This window comes from Phocoena phocoena, chromosome 7, assembly GCF_963924675.1.
Source record: "Phocoena phocoena chromosome 7, mPhoPho1.1, whole genome shotgun sequence".
NCBI lineage: Eukaryota > Metazoa > Chordata > Mammalia > Artiodactyla > Phocoenidae > Phocoena > Phocoena phocoena.
Window position 1 is genome coordinate 1,446,764 of NC_089225.1, and position 26,675 is coordinate 1,473,438.

Genomic DNA, 26,675 nt, shown 5'->3' on the forward strand with positions numbered 1-26,675 from the left:
AAGAAATAACAGATGTCTATGATTGTCACCAGGGTGGTGAGCTGTCCAGTCTGATTTGCACGCAGCAGGAGGTGGAGTTTGAGACGGGGGACCTTAGGTTCAAAATACAGATTCCATGGGGAGAGACCCAGACCTCCATGACGACTAAAAGTCAAATAAAATAGAGGGAATTTAAAGAAGGGATTGGCAAATGCGTTGTTAGACGAAAGAGGAGGGAAACTTCTTGTACCTCTATTTAGACTCTACTCATTTACGATGAACATTCAGAATGTATGGCTGTCTCCCTTGAGCAAGAAGCCGCCGCCCCCGAGGGTCTGGGCCACGCGGTTCCCGTGCCCACTTGCTCTGCACCTTCCCTCCCTCTCGCTTTTGCTCGGTTTCCTGCCACAGGGCTCGGCCTCCAGCTTTGGTCTGGACCTGGCTCTGGCTTCGCTCCTGGTCACGGTCTCTGGGTCTCTCTTACCTTCGTGCTCTGCAGCTCATGTCCAGCATTCCAGTCCGAACCAGAGCCATTCCCTGCCTCTAAGTTGGGCGCCTTTCTCCTCTTTACTACTTTTCAAGCTTATACCGTGTCTTCTAGGAAGCTTTCCAGCTAGATGAGTCCCCTGCTAGCTGGACTCTGAAGCCCCACACTGCTTAGCAGAGGTCTCGGTGACAGTTACAGGCAGCCTCGATTTACAGTTAACCATGGGCTGGTTATCAGCCTCCCGAACCAACTTAATTGTAAGGTTTTCTCTCCTTATATGACATCTTGCATACAGCAGGAATTAACAATATTTAGAGAAATAAATGACATCGAATTAGCAGTGATCCTGACCTTGTATTTGTTGTTTACTCTCTGCCGCTCCTCAATAAGGTCTTTTTTAAGTTTAAGGGACATGTGATCTTTACCGAGGTGTACCTGCCTGGGGAGAAAAAAACCAGCTTCCAGAACCCATCAGAATACCATAGTCGTCTTCAGGATGGAGTGTCTTAGCCATATTGCACAGCTGAAGAGGGAGGACACACCGTGGGGCAGAGAAGCTGCAGAGACCACAGCAACACAACTCGGGTGAATAATGTGTTCCACAAGACGAAGCTCAGCTTCCAGTGACACACACTAAAATATTTATGAATAAAGAAACCTGGATGCTCAACCCCAGTCACCATTAGGGAAATGCAAATCAAAAGCACAGTGATGGACCACTACTGCACACCCCCTTGGGTGGCTGTGATGATTCATGATGATGATGGGGACAACAATCAGAACGAAGGGAAATAACAGGAATGCCAAGGAGGGGCAGAAACTGGAAGCTTCGCACGTCGTGGGCGGGAATGTAAACTGCTGCAGCCGCGTAGAGCACAGCTTGGCCGTTCTCAAAAAGGTAAACATACAACAACCGTACGACCCAGCGATTCCTCTCTTACGCATACACCCAAGCGTCCTGAAAAGATAAGCTCACACATGGGCTTCCCTGGTGGCGCAGCGGTTGAGAGTCCGCCTGCCGATGCAGGGGACACGGGTTCATGCCGCGGAGCGGCTGGGCCGGTGAGCCTGCGCGTCCGGAGCCTGTGCTCCGCAACAGGAGAGGCCACAACAGTGAGGGGCCCGCATACCACAAAAAAAAAAAAAAAAAAAAGGAAAGATAAACTCACACAAAAACCTGTATATAAATGTTCGTAGCAGCATTATTTAACATAGCCAAGAGGTGGAAACCACCCGTGTCCATCAACTGATGAATGAATAAACACAATGTAGTATGTCCATAAAATAGAATCTTATTCAGCCATAAAAATGAATGAAGTCCTGACAGGTGCTGTGATGTGGATGAAGCTTGAAAACACGAATGGTGAAAGAAGCCAGTTACTAAAGGCCATGTGTTCTACGATTGAATTCATGTGAAATAAGGGGCAATGTCACAGAGACAGAAAGCGGATTAGTGGTCGCCAGGGGCTGGGGAAAGAGGACGGGGCGTGACTGTTTCATGCTTACGACAGCTTCCTTTCTGGAGGGATGCAAATGTTCTGGAAATAAGTGTGACACTTGCACAACACCGTGAACGTGCTAAGAACTTCCGGCTTGTACACTTTAAAACGGTTCATCTTATGGGATGTGAATTTCATCACACGTAAAACACCTCTGGTATGTAATGTACCCATCATGGAGTCTGATATGTGTTCAAAGTATATAGTAGCAGAGTTCCCTGGCGGTCCAGTGGTTAGGATTCTCGGCTTTCACCGCCGAGGGCCTGGGTTCGATCCCTGGTTGGGGAGCTAAGATCCCGAAAGCTGCATGGCGTGGCCAAAAAAAAAAAAAAGAACAAAACAAGGATACAGTAGCTGTGGTTTTTAAAGTTCTGGAGAACTGTCTTAGATTAAATGAAACTAAAGACATATGAAAACTACACACAAATTGTATGATCTTTGATTGGACCTTCGATTCCCCACTTTAAAACCCAAAACCCCCTGGTATAAGAGTCATTACTGGGACAACAAGGTAAATCTGCATATAGGCTGATTGTTTGGTGCTTCATCGATGGTAAACCTCTTGGAAGTGATTATGGTGATGGTGGAGAATGTCCCTGCTTTTAGCAGCTACATGCTAAAGCCTTTAGGGGCGAGGGTTCATGGCACCTGTACCTGCAACTTGCTTTCAAAGGGCTCAGGGGGATAAAAGGTGTGTCTGCACCTGTGCATTTGTGCACGTGTGCATGTGCGTGGTGTTAACCGCTGACCCTACATCAGTGTGTGTGCCTCTCACTGGCAGGGTTAAAATCTTTTAACAAAAAAGTAGGGAGAAAGTATTAAGTGAACAACACATGATCAAAAGTAAATTTAGGGGGCTTCCCTGGTGGCACAGTGGTTGAGAGTCCGCCTGCCGATGCAGGGGACACGGGTTTGAGCCCTGGTCCAGGAAGATCCCACATGCCGCAGATCAACTAAGTCCATGCGCCACAACTACTGAGCCCGCGCACCTGGAGCCTGTGCTCTGCAACAAGAGAAGCCACCACAATGAGAAGCCCACGCACCGCAACGAAGACCCAACACAGCCCAAAACAAATAAATAGATAGATAAATAGATAAATAAATAAATAAACAAAATTTAGGATGTGATTTTGAGTCTGTTACAAAGAATCATAGGTGGAAGGGAAAACACAAGGGTTAACAGTGGTCACTGTACTAACAGTGATTATTTTTTCCTCTTCTACACTCAAAAAAAAATCTTCAAGTTTCTACAATGACAACGTGTCCACTTTTTTTACAACAGGGAAAGAGTATTTTTTAAAAATGGTCCTGGGTAACCTGGCATACGCCCTGTCCAACTGAGGCCAGACCCCGAGTACACAGGCTCACACAGGATTCTGTGAATTCACAGAAGGGGCTGTTTCTCCTGAGGGGGTGGCAGGGTGGGGACACCTGGGCTGGCCCCAGAGCTCAGGGTGCGTGGCCTGTCTGGGCAGCATGTGGGCTCTTAGTTCCCCGACCAGGGATGGGACCCATACCCTCTGCAGTGGAAGCCCAGAGTCTTAACCACTGGACCGCCAGGGAAGTTCCTCCAGGAGTCTCTTTTTGAACTCAGTTTAAGAGTTTCTAAAGTTACTTCAGCTGAATCTGTACACGTAGATATACCTGGTGTGATCTGGTAAAAATTTGTAAAAAGGTTCCATTTCGTTTGCAGGAGCACAAAGAAGAAGCCTCGCATCTGAGTTTGAAAACTTCCACCGGGAGCCTCCCCGAGCCCAGCCTGCACTGCCGGGATCCCCGGATGGCCTCTGGGGCACACAGCCCAGGACACAGGGGGCTCGGGGTGGGGTGAGAGGTGACGGGGCAAGACCCGGGGTGCCTGTCACCCAGATCGGTCCTGAGCAAGGGGGGTGCACTCTGGCTCTGCCACTGGTCATGCTTAGGAAACAGCATGGTTTGGTCACATTAGTTTATTCCCAACAGAAACTTCACTCTGAAACAGAAGGTCCATTAAAGGGGAGAGAATAATCAAAATTTTCAAAGGGCATAAAAAGGTATTACATTTCATTGTGTCTCATGTCTCATGGATTACCAAAAACACCGTCACTTGATGCAAATAATTGTGCAATATTTACCACTTAAGGTGATTTTTGAGCTCTTCGTAAGTGTTCTGTCTGACTTTCTGTTCAAAGAGTGCTTCCTTCATCTGTCTTGTTTTTGAAACCTCAGTGCCTTGGTCCAAAACTGAGGGAGGGAGCAAACACGATTATACCAGTAATCAAATCAGAATCATTGGCTGAGAGAAAAACACATTTCTAATGGCAAAACAAAACAGCCATCTAACTGAGTTTTGCTGCTGCTTCACATTCTGCCCAGGGCTGATTTACGGAGGATCAACTGCTTACCTTCTCTGAATTCTTTAATCTTCAATTTTCCTGGTTCTTGGTTTAGAACCGTTGCCACGGCAAATGGATTCGATAAATCTACTGGAAATCTCAAGTTCTGATATTCGATTTCCTGAGACCAAACCAGGAGGGAAAAGTCATTATTTGCCTTCTCTGTCATTCCTTCCATCGTGGTTCACATAACGCCCACTTTACCTTAATCTTGGGAGGCTTTGCCTTTGCTGGCAATCGGTGAAAATGTACATGTGTCCTTGCCTTTTCTGGAGGAACAACTACTTTCCTAGAAAGAGTATTTAATCTTTCAAATTCTTCTAACCTAGAGTTGAAAACAGATTATTAAATTAGTATGTAATGCAACTACTCAAGGCTCCTAATTTTAGTTCTTTCCAATAATACCATGACTTAGAGTCCATTAAATATCAATACTATATCTAAACTAAAAATCAATCTGAGTGCTAAAACAGTGGTTTACTAAAATAAATGCAAGGTCAGGATAACAGAGCATAATCGTATACAAACAGCTGTTCGATGGCTGTTTTCCTTATGTTCTCAAAGAACATAACAAGTGGAAAAGAGGACATGCTGAAAAATGCTCTCAGCGTCCATCATAATTCATTTCTGAGCTGTTGGATTTCCACAGCTAAATTTACTTACCACATTTAAAAACTCTTACATTGATTTATGTTCCTAGTAAAAGAATAACTTTTCCCACTGTTTGTAGCAAGATCTTTAAAAAAAAAAGTGATTCAGGTTAATGTTTGAGATCTTTTCTGTGAATGAAAACTGCTTTAAACATAGGCAGGTATAGACAGGGCTGCTTCCATGTCTGCAGAAGCTGCTTATTTATCATGAGATGTAGTAGAACCACATATGTTTATAAATGCTACCCATGAAAGCATTTTCTTAAGCAAGAATGTGTGAACACGTGTTTGGTGGGATGACACGTGTCCATGACGTTACAGAGGTAAGATGAGAGATTGCGACCATTCATGCATTCTGACATGCCAGGTGCATTGGCCTAGCGCCTACTGACCCGGCCCCACTGCACAACACGGGCCATAGGCCTGCGATCCCAAACTTAACGTGGCCTGTGTGAGAGTCCTGAAAGGTCACGGCACGGGAGAACCTGTCCACACTGACTGACGCGCTGTGAGGTGCAGGGACAAGTGAGCTGTGGCCCGGCACCTGCATCTCAACAGAGCTCTGATACCACCTCTGCCGTAAATATCTGGGAAACAACCCCAAATTTCTGAGGGTGTTAAAAACCAGTCTCCTAAAGCAACCATACTCCAATGAAAATTAACAGCAACAGCAAAAACCCAGTCTCCTTAGGAAGTCTAATTGCTAGTGTTAAGGATGGAAATGAGAAAACGAGAAACCAAAGAGTTATGTGGAATTGGCAGTGCCAAAGTCAGGGCATACGTGAGTGCATCCATCACGTACCCAACTCTGAAACAAAAAGGCAACCTATGTCACCTTCAGAACACACTGCAGCTGGGTCACTTTTCACCTTCCTGGTGGAATGTCTGTTCTAGCCCCACCTGCAGCCTGGGGAGACACAGTCCTGGAAAGCATCAAGAGTGCTCTAAACAAGACGTTAAACTCCAGTTGGGAAACCAAAACATCAGTTAGGAAAGGTCTGCTCCCGCTCTTGTACGGAGCCTGGGCCGCGCAATGCGCCATTGTATGTACGAACACGCCTGTGGAAGTCAAGGTCAAAGAGGGGCAAGTCAACGTCCCACTCAGGCGATGCCGTTAAGGAGGCAGTTTGTGTGTCACAGCACGTGACCCGAGCTGGCCAGTGGCATTGTGCTCGGCCAGTAACTGACACCAGAAGAATGAGCACTGCTTTTCAGTTACATCCAACGCCACTTCTTCATCGGCTGACTCATTTTAGTTCTACTGTGGGAACTTCCAAGATTTGGGTTCAGCGAGCCACACGAAGAGTCTATAGTTGACTTGAGCTGCTTTGGCTCTTTAGAAAAAGAATAATAACATAAATACATAATAAACCGTGGAGTTAGTTCTTATTTTGATACTAGGTTGTCACTCCACTTTATTTAATAGGCCTAATGATGTTACTGTGTGATGTGTACCTGTGCATGGAGGGGAGAGGAGAAAATCAAACTTCTTCTTTATCGTTTTCAAAATATTTGTAAGGGTTTTCCAAGGTTGGGGTTTATACTGTGAAATTTTCCTTTCCTCAGTCATCTCTTCCCCTCTTGCCAGAAGCAACTACGGCTACAAGTGCAGAGCTATCCTCTGCATTGCTGTTGCATCTTAAGTGTATTTTATGAAGGTTCATCGTTTAAATAAGTTTTTAAAACTGACATAGAATTGATAGAAAATAGTATATTAGTTTCAGGCATAGTAAGTACGCTGTTGATGGCATTCTGCTACAAGAAAGAAACACAGAATGGAAGGAAGGAAGACCTGGGGTTTTGAAAAAGTTTGAAGAATACACAGAAGCCCCCCAAGGCAGCCGTACTTTAAAGCCATGTTGGGGTAGCACGTGCCGGTGAAGACACACTCGTATGGTTGAGAGTTGAACTGGGCAATCCACAGCTGCACTTTTATCTGTGCGATCCCACACTGAAAGGGGGTAAACGTCACTGTCACATCCATCTTCCCGTTCGCTGGTATTATTCCTGGGAGGAAAGACATGAGAAAACGTGATGCGTTCTCTTCCTGCCAAGTCCCAGCAAAGAGGCTGACACACACACACACACCCCACACATACCATACACACACACACCATACACACACACACACCCCCCACACACACCTCACCCCCCCACACACTATACACACACACACCATACACACACACACACACACACCATACACACACACACCATACACACACACCCCACACCCCCCCACACACCATACACACACACCCCACACACACACACCCCACACACACACCATACACACACACACTATACACACACACCACACACACCACACCATACACACACACCACACACACACCCCCCACACACCTCCTACACACACCACACACACACCATACACACACACACCACACACACACACCCCACACACACCATACACACACACACACCACACACACACCCGCCACACCCCCCACCACACACACACTATACACACACACCACACACACACACACCCCACACCCCCCCCACATACACACACCCCCCCACACACCCCCACACACACCACACACACCCCACACACACACCCCCACACACTACACACCATACACACACACCACACACACACACCATATACACACACACCCCACACACACCATACACACCACACACACCACACATACACACCATACACACACACACACCATACACACACACACCATACACACATCCCACCACACACACACACACAACCCCCACACCACACACACACAACATACACACACACACACACACACACACACCATATACACACACACCACACCACACACACCACACACACACATACATTCTCCCCGTGAGAAGCATCAGTGTTTCTATTATCTTTATATAGTCTTTTCATTAAATACACGTGAATCAACTGCTGCATGTTTACACTGATCTTATTTATCCAACTACTACCTTAGTTCTTTATAATAATAACTCGATTGTGGCAGTTATATAAACATATACCTACCAATCAGCGTTACTGACTCAGAAGTGAATTCCCAGAGCCGTAATCTTTAAGCTAATTCCCACATGTCAATGTTCAGGCTGTAAGCCACAAGGAAAAGCAAGGAACACACATAAAAGCTCACGTCCAAATTACTCAGTTCCCTATATTTTTGTGTAATTTGATTCTCTGCTTTCAAATCTTCAAGATGGATGACTGTTCTCTCCAAAGTCAGATATCACATGATGTTTATTTCTCCTTTGTATCTCTGGTGCCAGCAGGCTTGGAACCCAGTAAGTGTTCAAAAAACATGGAAAGGAAAATAAAAGGCAGGGAGGGAGGGAGGATCCATGCCCTAAGTGTGAGAGGGGCTAATGTTTCTGACTTCCACTGAAGGCTCTCTGGTTTGCTTTCTAGGTGGTTCCCTCTGTCCGGTGCATCGGGCCTTCCTATGGCCCCTGCAGAGGCCTTGTACCCCCTCATAAATGCCTGGCACCCCCCTTCCCATCCATGGCCTCTGAATCGTGGTCCACCCTCTGCCTTTCTCTCTGTGCCAACCGCACAGCCCTTTCCTTCAGCCATCCAAGCATTCACTGAGCACTGCTGGGTGCCAGGCACTCTTTTAGGCATTTGAGATACAGCAGTAAACAAAGCAAAGTCCCAGAGTTCCCTGAGTTTACATGCTAGTCGGGATAGCAAACAAAAAGAAATAAGCAAGTAAAGATAAAGTCACGGCATGAGTACAGAGCAGGCCTTGGGGAGGCAAGTGAAGCACAAGGAGCTGTCTGAGCGCCGGGGACATCAGGCTCAGGTGAAGAGGAGAGCGGCCTCTGCTCCAATCCCCAGACACGGGCTCCTGCACCCCAGGGCCTTGGCATCGCCGTTCCCCGGCCTGGAAAGCCCTTCCTCCAAGTCTTCTTTCAGCTGCTGATTCCCACCCCTGAAACCATCTCTCTGCCATCTGCCTCCCCTACTAAGTCTCACAAAAGCAAGTGCCTGCTCGTTACAGGTGTTCCCAGCTCCATAAATAAAACTTCAAAGCCTGCGTCAGTCTATGTGTTACAGCACCACCCCCAGGAGCCTCCACCCCCGATACTCCATCACCCTGCGATCCCCGGGTGCCACCCCAGCTGTCACCCTGCTCTGGTTACCAGTCGCCCAACTAGACTGCAAGCCCCTAAGGCAGACACCAGGCCCCCGAGCTCTTTTATCTTCCCAGATCCCAGGCATGGTGCTTCAGAAAACTACAGAAAACCCTAAAGACTCCGCCAAAAACACCTGCTAGAATTAATTTAAAAAGTCAGTAAAGTTGCAGGATACAAATCAATATAGAAAAATCACTTGTGTTTCTATACACCAACAACAAACCATCAGAAAGTGAAATTAAGAAAACAATCCCACTGGGGACTTCGCTGGTGGCACAGTGGTTAAGAATCCGCCTGCCAATGCAGGGAACACCGGTTTGATCCCTGGTCTGGGAGGATCCCACATGCCGCAGAGCAGCTGGGCCCGTGAGCCACAACTACTGAGCCTGCGTTCTGAAGCCCACGAGCCACAACTACTGAGCCCGCGAGCCACAATTGCTGAAGCCCGCTAGCCCCTGCGCCCATGCTCCACAACAAGAGAAGCCACCGCAATGAGAAGCCCACACACCGCAATGAAGAGTAGCCCCCGCTCGCCGCAACTAGAGAAAGCCCGCGCACAGCAACGAAGACCCAACACAGCCAAAAATAAAATAAAAATTAAAAACAAAACCCCCCCAAAAAATCTCATTTACAATAGCAACACAAAGAATAAAATACCTAGGAATAAATTTTTTCCAGTTTTATTGAGAAATAATTGACATACATTTCTGTATAAGTTTAAGGTACACAGCATGATGGTTTGATTTACATATTTGTGAAACGATGACCACAACAGGTTTAATTAATGTTTATTATCTCAAATAGATACAATAAAAAGAAAAGAAAAAATTCTTCTTGTGATGAGGCATAAATTTAACCAAGGAAGTGAAAGACCTGTACACTATAAGACATTGATGAAAGAAATTGAAGAAGACACAAATAAATGGAAAGATATTCCATGTTCATGGATTGGAAGAATTAATATTGTTAAAATGTCCATGCTATCCAAAGAGATATACAAATTCAATGCAACCTTATCAGACTTCTAACGGTACTTTTCATAGAAATAGAACAAACAATTCTAAAATTTGTATGGAATCACAAAAGACTCAGAGTAGCTAAAACGATCTTGGGATAGAACGGAGCTAAAGCATCATGCTTTGTGATTTCAAATCCTATCACAAAGCTATAGTAATCAAAATAGAATGATATTGACATATAAATAGATTCATGGAAAAGAATAGAGAGCCCAGGAATAAACCCATGCATACGTGGTCAATTAATTGGCAACAAAGGATCCCAGAACATACGCAGGGGAAAGGACAGTCTCTTCAATAAATAGTGTTGGGAAAACTTAACAGCTACATGTAAGAGAACAAAACTGAACCACTATCTTATACCACATACAAAAGTGAATGTGGGAAGCAGATTACTTAGGAGTTTGGGATTGACATGTACACACTACTATATATAAAACAGACAACCAACAAGGACCTACTGTATAGCACAGGGAACTCTACTCAATAGTTTGTAATAACCTATAAGGGAAAATAATCTAAAAAAGAATATATATATGAATGTATAACTGAATCACTTTGCTGTACACCCTACCTTAACACAACATTGTAAATCAACTATATTTCAATAAAAATTTAAAACATTAAAAAACATGATTTCAAAGTGGATTAAAGACTTGAATGTAAGACTTGACCATAAGACTCCTAGAACAAAACACAGAAAAAAGCTCCCTGACACTGGTCTTGGCAATGATTTTGGGGATTTGACACCAAAAGCAAAAGCAACAAAAGCAAAAATAAACAAGTGAGACTACATCAAATTCAAAAGCTTCTGCACAGTAAAGGAAACCATCAACAAAATGAAAAGGCAACCTATGGAATGGAAGGAAATATGTGCAAACTACATATCCAGTAAGGCATTAATACCCCAGATATACAAGGATCTCATATAACTCAGTAGCAGAAAAACCCAAATAACCCAATTTTTTTCCATGAGCAAAGGACCTGAATAAACATTTTTCCAAAGAAGATATACAAATGGCCAACAGGTACATGTTAAACAACACTAACCATCAGGGAAATGCAAATAAAAACCACAGTGAGATGTCACCTCACACCTGTTAGAATGGCTGTTATCGAAAAGAAGAGATAGCAAATCCTGGTGAGGGTGTGGAGAAAAGGGAGCCCTGTGCACTGTTGGAAATACAAGCTGGCACATCCACTACAGAGGACAGTATGGAGGTTCCTCAGAACGTTAAAAAAAAATAGAACTACCATATGGTCCAGCAATCCTACCTCTGGGTATATATGCAAAGGAAATGAAATCATTATTTTGAAGAGAGAGCTGTACTCCTATGTTCATTGCAGCATTATTCACAATATCCAAGGTATGGAAACAATTTGTGTCCATCAACAGCTGAATGGAAAAGAAGATGTGGTACATATATACAATGGAATATTATTCAGCCTTAAAAAAGAAGGAAACCCCGCTATTTACGACAATATGTATGAACCTGGAGGGCATTACGCTGAGTAAAATAAGCCAGACAGAGACAAAGACCGCATGGTATCGCTTATATGCATATCTAAAAGAAAAAAGCCCAATTCTTAGAAACAGAGAGTAGAAAAGTGATTTCCAGGGGCTGAGGGGTGAGGGAAAAAGGAGAGGTTGGTAAAAGGGTGTAGACTTCCAACTGCAGGACGAATAAGGTCTGAGGGCCTAATGTAAAACATGGTGACTATAGTTGGTAACATCGTACTGTATAATTGAAATTTGCTAAGAGTAGAGTAGAACTTAAATGTTTCACCAAAAAAAAAAAAAAGTAACTATGTGATGTGAGGGATATATTAACTAATTAACTCAATGAAGGAATCCTTTCACAATGTGTACGTATGTCAAATCATCACATTGTACACTTTAAAAAGATAACAATTTTATGTGTCAACTATACCTCAAAAAATAAGAAAAAAATACAAAATAAAAACAAAACGATTTTAGGATTCACAGCAGATCACAGTGGGCAGATATTTAAATCTGAAACCTAAACGTCGAGAGACAGAAACTGGGAAGCAGAAATCAGTTCAGGTGGAGATTTCACTCTCAGAGGTCCTGAGCATCTTTGGGATCTATATCCTTTGGGGCGTGCAAAGACAGATGGTCTACGCCACCTGTGAGACAAATTCCTTAGACCATTCACTAAGATTCTGAAGGCTTGGAAAGAAATAATATTCCCATTTTATTTGAACATGAATTAAAGGTGACTACAAAACCAAGGATGTACCAAGAGTCAAAACTAGAATTAGAATGGATTAACTTCTGATTTCAAGTTTTGACTCTGGGAGAAATTTACCTGGGCATTATTATAAATTATCTGCATGACACAAATTATCCCAAACTGTTTTTACTCCCAAATTTCCAGTTCCAATTCACATTATGTCAGACATGTAAAGTCTGTTACTCTTACACATTTGAAAATAACATATTCAAATGTGGCTTATTCTTTTCCATAACTTGAGAGCTACGTTCCAAATCATCTTCGATCTGAGAACTCTGGCAACTTGAGAATTAATTCTCCTTACCTGATGTTGGCTCAACAGTAAAGGCTTGATGAGACTGAACCAAAGCAACATGAAACTCGAAATCTACAGGACAACTGCATTGCAAAGGAATCACATAGCTTTTGCTGCAAAAAGAAAAGAAAAATGGAAAATATTATTTTTCTTTATAACTAGATCTTTTGGTATCAAGGAAAAGAAACTCAGGTTATGTAATAAACAATCACAACCATGAGGACAGCCAACACTCATACAGTAATTCCCGGGTGACGGCTAGCTGATAGTAAACTAGGCTAATCCTGTCAGGTGGTAAGATGATTTCTCCACTGACAGAAGAGGAAACCAAGGCGCAGCGCAGGTTTCTGCTCTGTCCAAGGGGACACAGCTGGTTTGCGGCAGAACCAGGATTCAGTGCAGGTCCACCGTCCCGACAACAGCTCTGTCGGCCACCTGTCGAGTCGGGCAGCTTTAACCTACGGGTGCTCAGTCACAGGGAAAGGGCGTCTCTGCCACACAACGGGCCCCGGGGAGCCTGGGGACGCTGCAGAAGCAGGCGTCATGGACAGCCTGGGAAGGCGTGGCCCCTGCAGAGCCTGGAACTGGCCCGTGTTGAAGAAACCACACGGTGGCTTTCGTTGGCCGAAATATGCTAGAGGCTATTCGGTTAGAAGCTGCAAACCAGCAGAGGAGCTGGAGAGAAATGCTCTCACGGGAACAAGGCCACCCGCTCTCCTTAGAGAGCCCTGCGCTTCCCCTGACGGCCCCTCCTTCTACGGGGCGCGCCGGGCGGCCCAAGTGTGCGGGACGCGTTTGCAGGAGAACAGAGCCCTCCAGGCGTTCGGTGGCATCCCGAGCGCGGCTGGGGCAGGTCACCCCGGCCCGTCCGGCAGCTCCTCCCTCTCCGGGGCTGCGTGCTCCCTTCCGCACGCCCAAAGCGCCCGCCCTCGCGTGCGGCCGCTCTGCCCCTCGCGCCCGGCTCCGACTCGACTCCGGGAGAGCTGGCTGTGGGCTTTCACATCGCGGCCCACTCCCTCAGCGGCCAGCGCCTGTGTGCCTGGGAGCTCCAAGCTTCATTGAAGGCACAGCCGAGTCGACTGGCTTCCCCTGCACAGCCTCAGCCAAGCCCCCGAGTCCCGCACAGAGGAGCCCAACGAGGATTTGTTGGAGCAAAGTGAAATCACCCTTCGTCAGTAGGACTTTGGGGGATACAGTATAGTGCAAACATGGTTTGAAAAACGATGCCAAGAGCATTTTTATTTGGCTTTAAACATTTCTGAAATATTCCAAATATAAAGAAAAATATTGAGAAGAATAAATAAAGATCCCTTTATCCACTACCAACCTCTATCAAATCTTCTGCTTTGGGTAAATCAATGTCATATTCGTAAAGAAATAAAACACTGCGGAACAGCTGAAGCTCCCTGTCCCCCTGTCTCGGGGCCTCTGATCCTTCCTGCCTTCCCGGGGGTGACCTCACCTGGATGCACCATCAATCCCACAGATTTTTATACTATCACCACATACGTATGTACCCATAAAATGTATAATATTTACTATTTGTTTTCAACAATATCGTGCTAAAACGTGCTGGGTTTGCCCAGCACTCTGCTTTTGAGGTTGACCCATGAGGTTGACCCATGAGGTTCTGTTGGTTCGTTTTCACCAGTGACAAGTAGTCCATTGCACGACGACATCACCCTTGTTTCTCTACTCTCATGCTGAAAGCGTTTAGGCTGTTTGCACCGTTTCGCTACTGCAATGTGGTGGGGACAGTCCTTGGGTGGGACTCCTTATGCATCTGGACCAGAGCTGCTCTAGCTATAACCAAGAAATGGAATTACTGGTTAGCAGTAAAGTGAAAATATCAGCTTTACTACATACGGCCAGAACACCCTCCAAAGCACTTGGACCAATTTATCCTTCCACAAGCAGCATCTGATGACCAGCACAGCGTTCTCAGACATTTTAACTTCTTCCAACCTGATGGGGGTGAAATGGTATCTCATTTTATTTTCATTTTCATTTCTTTGAGGTTGAGCTTCTGCTCATGGGTACCCATTTGGGTTCCCTCTCCTATGAACTGCCTGTGCATATTCTTTGCCCATTTTTCTATTGGGTTGTTCTGTTCTCTTATTAATTTGGAAATTCTAGATATTCATTTTGTCAATTACATCCATTGATATAAATTCTAGATAAGGGTCATTATACAGAGTAATCACTTCAGCCAACAGTGAGATGAATACTTCATAGTTTGTTTTGTTTTGTTTTGTCTTACCAAACTCATAGACTCTGTCCTAAATCAGGCTCTACTAGAAGTATCAGTTCATCCATCTTAACACTCTGAGATGCTTTCTAATTCTGAAATACAGGGTACATAAAAGTCGTTACATTTTCAAGGCAATTCAACCTAACACTCAGGCCCCACTGAGCATCAGGTCCTTTACAGCACTGGGTAGATAAAACTAACATTACAAATTACACATGCCTCTCAAGATGTAAGCAGCTTTGGGTAATGGTCAACGTGAAGCATGAAACTGCCCAAACCTGGTCCCTGAAGATCAGGCCAGTGACCCCCAGGCCACCTGGGGTACGTGGCCCTCCAGTTGGTACCCCCAGGGGTCTGCTCAGAGCTGCCCCAGCAGCTGCTCAGGGTTCTCCTGCTAGAAGCTGAACGTTTGCATTTTCCTGAACTCAAACAAACAAAAACTGCTAGGGCTTTTTATGTATGCCTAATCTGTAGCTAATTTCAGAGCTCTGATAATTACCATAGAAAAAGTGTCAGAGTGTGTGTTTAATGATGATTACATGAAGCCAAGTTCCTGATGCATTAACCAGTTGGAAAAATAAACAGTTCCTTAAGGGCGCAAAATTCCAAGGGCCTTGATTCAGAAAGAGACACAGCAGTGCAAGGAATGCACATTCAGTGGAAGCACTGACCTTTGCTGTCATTGCTGCTGTTCACATTACGGATGTCAAATTAGTGTGGCTGGCTTCACTTCATCATAAATCAAGGACAGTCTAGATTAATTTGGGTCAAGAGCAATTTTGGCAAATATGAAGTTTAGTATTTTTAGAAGTTTTCCATGTGTCAAGAAACAGAATACCGCTAAATTCTGGGGGAACTTAAAAATTATCAACTAAATCCCCATTGCTAAATACAATTAAAACCGATCTGCAGTGAAGAAACGTGAATAAATATACATATCTTATGCCTAGTAATCTTCAGATGCAAATAGGAGCCTGAATTAAGAGTTCTTCCATAACTTACAGAAAGCAGTCAATTAAAATAGTAAAGCAGATAGAAGTTAGTCCTTTTGGAGGTAATGACAACTTTTATCCCTGATACTTTATTTGGTTTTTTTTTTTGGCCACACTGCGAGGCATGAGGAACTTCTCCAACCAGGGATCGAAGCTGTGCCCCCTGCAGTGGAAGTGCAGAGTCTTAACCACTGGACCGCCAGGGAAGTCCCCTGCTACTTTAGTATTTAAACATTTAACCAAACATGCTAAGGCTATGTATAAAAATATATTAAGTATTTTTAAAGAATTATTCCCTATTTTTAGTAAAATCCAACCCACACCTTTTAAATACTAGACTTATATATTATGATCATGTACAAACTCTGTGCCTATTAGAAGAAAAGAGTATAAATTTGCCTCACAGAAAGTAAATATTATAAAATAACATAAACTCAAGTTTCTTTCTTGTCCCTTCTCTAAATAAATGCAAGTAGAGGGCCAGACACCACAGTAATTTCTAGTAAATTATATAACATTTGTTTTTACTTTACTCTGATCTTATTTTATCATTTACCCTAAAATCTAACATTGTGTTTGTCTCAGGAGTAATCAAGGTTTTTCTGAGAGAATGAATCATCTTGTGAACTTATTGTATATAACATAAAACCAAATTTCCTCCCTAATTAAAAAGTCTCAATGTTTAGACAGTGGAATGAGTGAACCATCTTGCCATCAATAGCGCTGGACTCCCTTTTGGAGAATTATGGTAATAACTGATAATGTAAGTGAGCAGGACACCCCCCCACTCACGTCCTCTACCTGCTTCTTTGCTGTAGAAAACCTGTAGCCTCCTAGGCCTTCCCTGAGTTCCAAAGAGTAAATTTAATAAGAGAAGTGAGAAAATGCAGAAAGGAAGGAAAACCGTCAAGCAAGACAAAACAATAATAGTTTAGCCATTATACAATCTCAAGGATCTTTAGTTCCTCCTCAAGGGCTGTAGAGAATATTCGGAGCCATGTCCTTTGAGCTGTTTTGCAGATACTGAAACCCCCGCCAGGTGGGAGAGGTTAACTGCATACTGCCCACAAGCACATAGACCCCAGACCCACTGGAACTGGAAGGTTGATGACGCTGACTCCAAATCACCTCACCACCAGCCAAGCAGAATGCCCACGAGCTGATCACACACCCCACAAACCCCCTCCCTCACTCTGTCTTTAAAAAAACTTTCCCTGAAAGCTTCCAAGGAGTTTGGCCCTTTTAAGCACTAGCTGCCTGGACTCCTTGCTTGGCACCTGCAATAAATGCTGCACTTTCCTTCACCACGACCTGGTGTCTGTAGATTGGCTTTGTTGCACATGGGTGAGCAGATCCAAGCTTGGTTCGATAACAATAATAAGCATGACAAATGCTAACTATTACAAGATGCTGGATTCAGACAGCACAATAAACTAATCATTAGCTATTACACATGTACAAAACTTTGAGAGAAACACCATCAAGAAAAAGGGAAGCCTTCCCACAGAGACATATGTATAATTTAAACTATAACGTAGACTATAACATGTCAGTTTAGCAGGACTTCTCCTTTGTCAACTACTCACTGATACAGGAACCATTTATAGATCAGAAGATGTGGACAGCAATGATGTTCGTGTGACATCCATTCCCTACCAAATGTACAGAAGACTCATGGGAAAATCAAATCTGAGCAAGCTTTGGAACTACATATTATGGCAGTTTAAAAACACATCTATTGGGACTTCCCTGGTGGTCCAGCAGTTAAGAGTCTGTGCTCTCAATGCAGGGGACCCGGGTTCAATCCCTGGTCAGGGAACTAGATCCTGCATGCCACAACTAAGAGCCCACACGTGGCAATTAAGACCCAGCACAGCCAAATAAATAAATATTAAAAAACAAACAAAAAACAACAAAAAAGTCTATGAACTCTTCAACATTTCTTCTATTGAGAGGTTTCCTTCCCTGGAATCTGGGCTCTCTGGCCACTCAGCTACTAGAATGCAGTGGAATGATGCCATACTGCTTTCTAAAGGCCATGCCTGGGAAACTGCTATCTCTCACTCCTCCTGGATACTCACCTCGCTGCCATGCCCTCAGGAAGCCCAAGCAGCCTGTGGAGAGGCCCATGTGGAGAGAACTGAGTCTCCCGCCCTCCACCCAGCTGAGCCCAGAAAATGGCCAGCGTGTGAGTGGACCATCTCAGGAAGTGGATGTCTGAGCCCCCAGCTAACTCTGCAAGAAGCAAAGCAGCCTTCTACATCAGGCCATATTCAAATAGTAGATCCAGGAGCAAAACAAACAACTGCTGTTACTCTAAGCCACTACTTGTAGGGTGTTTTGTTACACAGCAGTAAGGAAAAAACAGACCCAAACAGCATTCTCTCTTTCTCATCTCATTTCTCCTTTAGTGAATGATTACCTTACCCCATTTCTGGTTGGAATAATAATTTGCCAATTTTTAAAGTCTTTTTTCTCTTTTTGGTAGTAGCCCTTCATATGTCCCAGTCACACTGTGCTTGCCCCTCAGCTAACCCTCTTAACAACCCTGTGAGGTGAGTACTATTACTATGCCCATTTCATGGACAAATAAACTGATCTGTGGGGCCATCCAAGGACACACAGTTAATAAGAGATGAGGTGGAAATTAAAGCCAGGACCCCAGGACCCTTAACTGCGATACTATACCTCTCTTCTCGGTCTCTAATAGCAACCAAGAGCTAAGAACATCTCACTGTTAGCACTGCCGTCTTCTTCCCTATTGACTTTCTCTTTAAAACCGATCCCTCGATTTAAAACTCTATTAAGGATTGGTTCAAGATGGAGGAGTAGGAGGACGTACTCTCACTCCCTCTTGCGAGACCACCAGAATCACAACTAACTGCTGAATAGTCATTGACAGGAAGACACTGGAACTCACCTAAAAAGATACCCCGCATCCAAAGACAAAGGAGAAGCCACAATGGGATGATAGAAGGGGTGCAATCACAGTAAAGTCAAATCCCATAACTGCTGGGTGGGTGACTCACAGACTGGAGAACACTTATATCACAGAAGTCCACCCACTGGACTGAAGGTTCTGAGCCCCACGTCAGGCTTCCCAACCTGGGGGTCCGGCAATGGGAGGAGGAATTCCTAGAGAATCAGACTTTGAAGGCTAGCGGGATTTGATTGCAGGACTTGGACAGGACTGGGGGAAACAGAGACTCCACTCTTGGAGGGCACACATAAAGTAGTGTGGGCACCAGGACCCAGGGGAAGGAGCAGTGACCCCATAGGAGACTGAACCAGACCTACCTGCTAGTGTTGGAGGGTCTCCTGCAGAGGTGGGGAGTGGCTGTGGCTCACTGTGGGGACAAGGACACTGGCAGCAGAAGTTCTGGAAAGTACTCCTTGGCGTGAGCCCTCCCAGAGTCCACCATTAGCCCCACCAAAGAGCCCAGGTAGGCTCCAGTGTTGGGTCCCCTCAGGCCAAACAACCAACAGGGAGGGAACCCAGCCCCACCCATCAGCAGACAAGTGGATTAGAGTTTTACTGAGCTCTGCCCACCAGAGCAACAGCCAGCTCTACCCACCACCAGTCCCTCCCATCAGGAAACTTGCACAAGCCTCTTAGATAGCCTCATCCACTAGAGGGCAGACAGCAGAAGCAAGAAGAACTACAATCCTGCAGCCTGTGGAACAAAACCCACATTCACAGAAAGACAGACAAGATGAAAAGGCAGATGTACCAGATGAAGGAACAAGATAAAACCCCAGAAAAACAACTAAATGAAGTGGAGATAGGCAACCTTGCACCAGATGAAGGAACAAGATAAAACCTCAGAAAAACAACTAAATGAAGTGGAAATAGGCAACCTTCCAGAAAAAGAATGAAGAATAATGATAGTGAAGATGATCCAGGACTCTGGAAAAAGAATGGAGGCAAAGATCGAGAAGATGCAAGAAATGTATAACAAAGACCTAGAAGAATTAAAGAACAAACAAACAGAGATGAACAATACAATAAATGAAATGAAAACTACACTAGGAGGAATCAATAGCAGAATAACTGAGGCAGAAGAACGGATAAGTGACCTGGAAGACAGAATGGTGGAATTCACTGTTGAAGAACAGAATAAAGAACAAAGAATGAAAAGAAATGAAGACAGCCTAAGAGACCTCTGGGACAACATTAAATGCAACAACATTCACATTATAGGGGTCCCAGAAGGAGAAGAAAGAGAGAAAGGACCTCAGAAAATATTTGAAGAGATTATAGTCAAAAACTCCCCTAACATGGGAAAGAAAATAGCCACCAAAGTTCAGGAAGCTCAGAGAGTCCCATACAGGATAAACCCAAGGAGAAACACAACAAGACACATAGTAATCAAACTGGAAAAAATTAAAGACAAAGAAAAATTATTGAAAGCAGAAAGGGAAAAAAGACAAATAACCAAATAACATACAAGGGAACTCCCATAAGGTTAACAGCTGATTTCTCAGCAGAAACTCTACAAGTCAGAAGGGAGTGGCATAACATATTTAAAGTGATGAAAGGGAAGAACGTACAATCAAGATTACTCTAACTGGCAAGGATCTCATTCAGATTCTATGGAGAGATCAAAAGCTTTACAGACAAGCAAAAGCTGAGAGAACTCAGCACCACCAAACCAGCTCTACAACAAATGCTAAAGGAATTTCTCTAAGTGGGAAACACAAGAGAAGAAAAGGACCTACAAAAACAAACCCAAAACAATCAAGAAAATGGTAATAGAAACATACATATCAATAATTACCTTAAACATGAATGTATTAAATGCTCCAACCAAAAGGCACAGGCTCACTAAATGGATACAAAAAAAGACCCATATATATGCTGTCTACAAGGGATCCACTTCAGATCTAGGGACACATACAGACTGAAAGTGAGGGGATGGAAAAAGATATTCCATGCAAATGGAAACCAAAAGAAAGCTGGAGTAGCAATACTCGTATTAGATAAAATAGACTTCAAAATGAATAATGTTGCCAGAGACAAGGAAGGGCACTACATAATGATCAAGGGATCGATCCAAGAAGAAGATACAACAATTGTAAATATACATGCACCCAACATAGAAGCACCTTAATACATAAGGTAACTGCTAATAGCTATAAAAGAGGAAATCAACAGTAACACAATAATAGTGGGGACTTTAATACCTCACTTACACCAATGGACAGATCATCCAAACAGAAAATTAAGAAGGAAACACAAGCTTTAAATGACACAATAGACCAGATAGATTTAATTGATATTTATAGGACATTCCATCCAAAAACCACAGATTACACTTTCTTCTCAAGTGCTCATGAAACATTCACCAGGATAGATCACATCTTGGGGAACAGATCAAGCCTCAGTAAATTTAAGAAAATTGAAATTATATCAGGCAACTTTTCCGACCACAACGCTATGAGATTAGAAATCAATTACAGGGAACAAAACATAAAAAACACAAACACATGAGGCTAAACAATACATTACTAAATGACCAAGAGATCACTGAAGAAATCAAAGAGGAAATGAAAAAATACCTAGAGACAAATGACAATGAAAACACGATGATCCGAAACCTATGGGATGCAGCAAAAGCAGTTCTAAGAGAGAAGTTTATAACAATACAATCCTACCTCAAGAAAGAACAAACATCTCAAATAAACAACCTAACCTTACACCTAAAGGAACTAGAGATGGAAGAACAAACAAAACCCAAAGTTAGTAGAAGGAAAGAAGTCATACAGATCAGAGCAGAAATAAATGAAATAGAAACAAAGAAAACAATAGCAAAGATCAATAAAACTAAGAGCTGGTTCTTTTTTTTTTTAGAGCTGGTTCTTTAAGAAGATAAACAAAATTGATAAACCATTAGCCAGACTCTTCAAGAAAAAGAGGGAGAGGACTCAAATCAATGAAACTAGAAATGAAAAAGGAGTTATAATAGACACTGCATAAATACAAAACATCATAAGAGACTACTACAAGCAATGCTATGCCAATAAAATGGACACCTGGAAGAAATGGACAAATTCTTAGAAAGGTAAAACTTTCCGAGACTGAACCAGGAAGAAATAGAAAATATGCACAGACCAATCACAAGTAACAAAATTGAAACTGTGACTAAAAATCTTCCAACAAACAAAAGTCCAGGACCAGATGGCTTCACAGACGAATTCTATCAAACATTTAGAGAAGAGCTAACACCCATCCTTCTCAGAGTCTTCCAAAAAACTGCAGAGGAAGGAACACTCCCAAACTCATTCTATGAGGCCACCATCACACTGATCCCAAAACCAGACAAAGATACTACAAAAAAAAAAAAATTACAAACCAATATCACTGATGAATACAGATGCAAAAATCATCAACAAAATACTAGCAAACAGACTCCAACAACACATTAAAAGGATCATACACCATGCTCAAGTGGGATTTATCCCAGGGATGCAAGGATTCTTCAACATACACAAATCAATCAATGTGATACACCGTATTAGCAAATTGAAGAGGAAAAACCATATGATCATCTCAATAGATGCAGAAAAAGCTTTTGGCAAAATTCAACACCCATTTATGATAAAAACTCTCCAGAAAGTGGGCATAGAGGAAACCTACCTCAACATAATAAAGGCCATATACAACAAACCCACAGCAAACATCATTCTCAATGTTGAAAAACTGAAAGCATTTCCTCTAAGATCAGGAATAAGACAAGGATGTCCACTCTCACCACTCTTATTCAACATAGTTTTGGAAGTCCTAGCCACAGCAATCAGAGAAGAAAAAGAAATAAAAGGAATACAAATTGGAAAAGAAGAAGTAAAACTGTCAGTGTTTGCAGATGACATGATACTATACATACAGAATCCTAAAATTGTCACCAGAAAACTACTAGAGCTAATCAATGAATTTGGTAAAGTTGCAGGATACAAAATTAATGCACAGAAATCTCTTGCATTCCTATACACTAATGATGAAAAATCTGAAAGAGAAATTAAGGAAACACTCCCATTTACCATCGCAACAAAAAGAATAAAATACCTAGGAATAAACCTACCTATGGAGACAAAAGACCTGTATGCAGGAAACTATAAGACACTGATGAAAGAAATTAAAGATGATACCAACAGATGGAGAGATATACCATGTTCTTGGATTGGAAGAATCAATATTGTGAAAATGACTATACTACCCAAAGCAATCTACAGATTCAATGCAATCCCTATCAAATTACCAATGGCATTTTTTTACAGAACTAGAAGAAGAAAATCTTAAAATTTGTTTGGAGACACAACAGACCCCGAATAGCCAAAGCGGTCTTGAGGGAAAAAAACGGAGCTGGAGGAATCAGACTCCCTGACTTCAGACTATACTACAAAGCAACAGTAATCAAGACAATATGGTACTGGCACAAAAACAGAAATATAGATCAATGGAACAGGATAGAAAGCCCAGAGATAAACCCACACCCTATGGTCAACTAATCTATGACAAAGGAGGCAAGGATATACAACGGAGAAAAGACAGTCTCTTCAATAAGTGGTGCTGGGAAAACTGGACAGCTACATATAAAAGAAAGAAATTAGAACACTCCCTAACACCATACACAAAAATAAACTCAAAATGGATTAGAGACCTAAATGTAAGACCGGACACTATAAAACTCTTAGAGGAAAACATAGGAAGAACACTCTTTAACATAAATCACAGCAAGATCTTTTTTTTTTTTTTTTTTAGACATCTTTATTGGGGTATAATTGCTTTACAATGGTGTGTTAGTTTCTGCTTTATAACAAAGTGAATCAGCTATACATATACATATGTTCCCATATGTCTTCCCAGCAAGATCTTTTTTGATCCACCTCCTAGAGTAATGGAAATAAAAACAAAAATAACAAATAGGACCTAATGAAACAAAAGCTTTTTCAAAGCAAAGGAAACTACAAACAAGATGAAAAGACAACCCTCAGAATGGGAGAAAATATTTGCAAACGAATCAATGGACAAAGGATTAATCTCCAAAATATATAAACAGCTGTTGCAGCTCAATATTAAAAAAACAAACAACCCAATCGAAAAATGGGCAGAAGATCTAAATAGACATTTCTTCCAAGAAGATATCCAGATGGCCAAGAAGCAAATGAAAAGCTGCCCAACATCACTAATTATTAGAGAAATGCAATCAAAACTACAGTGAGGTATCACCTCACACCAGTTAGAATGGGCATCATCAGAAAATCTACAAACAGCAAATGCTGGAGAGGGTGTGGAGAAAAGGGAACCCTCTTGCACTGTTGGTGGGAATGTAAATTGATTCAGCCACTATGGAGAACAGTATAGAGCTTCCTTAAAAAACTAAAAATAGAATTACCATATGACCCAGCAATCCCACTACTGGGCATATACCCAGAGAAAACCATAATTCAAAAAGACACATGCACCCCAATGTTCACTGCAGTACTATTTAAATAGCCAGGTCATGGAAGCAACCTAAATGCCCATCGACAGAAGAATGGATAAAGAAGATGTGGTACATATATACAATGGAATATTACTCAGCCATAAAAAGGAACAAAATTGAGTCATTTGTAGAGATGTGGATGGATCTAGAGACTGTCATACAGAGTGAAGTAAGTCAGAAAGAGAAAAACAAATATCGTATATTAATTCACATATGTGGAATCTAGAAAAATGGTACAGATGAACCAGTTTGCAGGGCAGAAATTCAGACACAGATGTACAGAACAAACGTATGGACACCAAGGGGGGAAAGTGGCAGGGGGAGGGGTGATGGTGTGATGAATTGGGAGATTGGGATTGGCATATATATACTAATATGTAAAAAATGGATAACTAATAAGAATACGCTGTATAAAGATATAAATAGAATAAAATTCAAAACAAACAAAAAACCCTGATCCCTCTGTGCTTTATTTCTTGAGCTTTTTGAAGGACGTGTCCCTTAATTAGCCCATCAGCAACAAAGGCTTATAAAGTCCCAAGACCTTTTCTCAGATGTTACCCACCTCCCCTCAAGTCCTGGCATGCATGTAGAGAGAAAGGGGGAAATCTGGGGCCTGGCCAGTTATTTTCCTTTAAGCTTGAGATGTACATTGCTGTATTCAGAATATGACCAACAAAAACAGAGAGAGATCAGACATAATGATTAGTTGCCGGATAAGCCAGACCCCCAAACCCCCAAACGAATGGGCCACAATTTGAAAAGATACAAAGAGTGGAGAGTAAATTATGTTTCAAATTTCAAAGTATGCTCTTTTATCTCAGCTGATTTATGTTCTTGTGGACTTTCATAGGCTGCTTATCTTGTTTTCAAAGACATAATTAACTTCACTGGGATTGGGGCCTGAAACCAGAAGCACAGTGGACCCATGATCCTAATGATATAGTCAAATAAAGACAAGCACAAATTCACATAAAGAAACGTTCAGGGAACAGGCGTCTAATTATTCTTTTTCCCTTATAGAATTAAACACCACACTCATTTTAGACTAGGCTTAGACCAGTGTTAGAGGCAAAGACTGATAAAGAATCAAAGTGTCAGGGAGGTTGGATGTTTTTCCTCTTGCTGGCCTGGCCTTCAAGCTCCTTTCTTGCCCTTACTTCAATTCCTTCCCCAACCCTACTTAGTTCTTCCTACTGGTAAAACCTCACCCTCTCCCACACCCCAGTAGTTTAGGAAAAGGTGGAGTTCTGCTGAAATCACTAGGGAAGAGTGGGAATTAAATGAGGTCCCTTCCCCTTTGCATACTTGGTAAGGGAAGTTACGGTATTTCTCTGGGGGGTGGAAGGTAACTGAATTCTGGAAAAGTTAGAGGTGACCAGATGACATGTTGTCTGCAGAGACAGTATGTACCCTATTCATACTGGTTAAACACCTTTTTAAAAAATGTGGTAAAATGTACATAACATAAAATTTACCATTTCACTCATTTTCTAAGGTACACTTTAGTGGCATTAGGTGCATTCACACTGTTATACAACCATCACCAAAAAGGCCTTGAAAAGGCTTGAAAAGCCTCCTGCAGATCGATTTCCTTTTTAGTTGAGAAAAATATAGCACTTATTGGGAGAAGGTAAGAGGATACACTAAGAACTACTGACGGTCTTTTCCTCTTTTAGGAGACAAGGGAGAAGCAAGCCCACACTGAAGGTATTAAAAACACACTCGGCTGGGGCTTCCCTGGTGGCGCAGTGGTTGACAGTTCGCCTGCCGATGCGGGGGACGCGCGTTCGTGCCCTAGTCCGGGAGGATCCCGCATGCTGCAGGAGCGGCTGGGCCCGTGAGCCACGGCCGCTGAGCCTGCACGTCTGGAGCCTGTGCTCCGCGGCGGGAGAGGTCACAACGGTGAGAGGCCCGCGTACCGCAAACAAACGAAAAACAAAAAAAAAACACACACACACACTAGGCTGGAGATGAATGACCTGTCCTGCCGGCCGGGCGCCCGGCTACAGCTCCAAGTCCCTGCCGCTCACCCACCAGCAATTATAAGGACCAAAAATCACTCGGCAGTGGAATAATAAATGAATTTTTAAAGCAAAGCAGCGTATTTTCAAATACTTTTGGTTCTGAAATTGCAGTCTCTAAGAATTTTGAGTGAGAAGACCCAACGCAGCCAAAAATAATAAATAAATAAATAAATCAAAGGGAGAAAAGCAGTATCCAGTATTACAATTTTCAAGCCAGGCTCTAATAAGGTCAGTA

General features: G+C 42.9%; 1 protein-coding gene across 1 annotated transcript in view; it reads right to left on the reverse strand.

Annotated features, from left to right (window-relative positions):
- The window catches only part of CFAP221 (cilia and flagella associated protein 221), an 80,777-nt gene that overhangs the window by 31,362 nt on the left and 22,740 nt on the right, over positions 1 to 26,675 (reverse strand). The window contains 6 exon segments of the mRNA XM_065881004.1: positions 818 to 905; positions 4,080 to 4,188; positions 4,350 to 4,461; positions 4,545 to 4,665; positions 6,838 to 6,997; positions 12,697 to 12,800. Coding sequence (XP_065737076.1) covers positions 818 to 905; positions 4,080 to 4,188; positions 4,350 to 4,461; positions 4,545 to 4,665; positions 6,838 to 6,997; positions 12,697 to 12,800 — 694 coding nt within the window.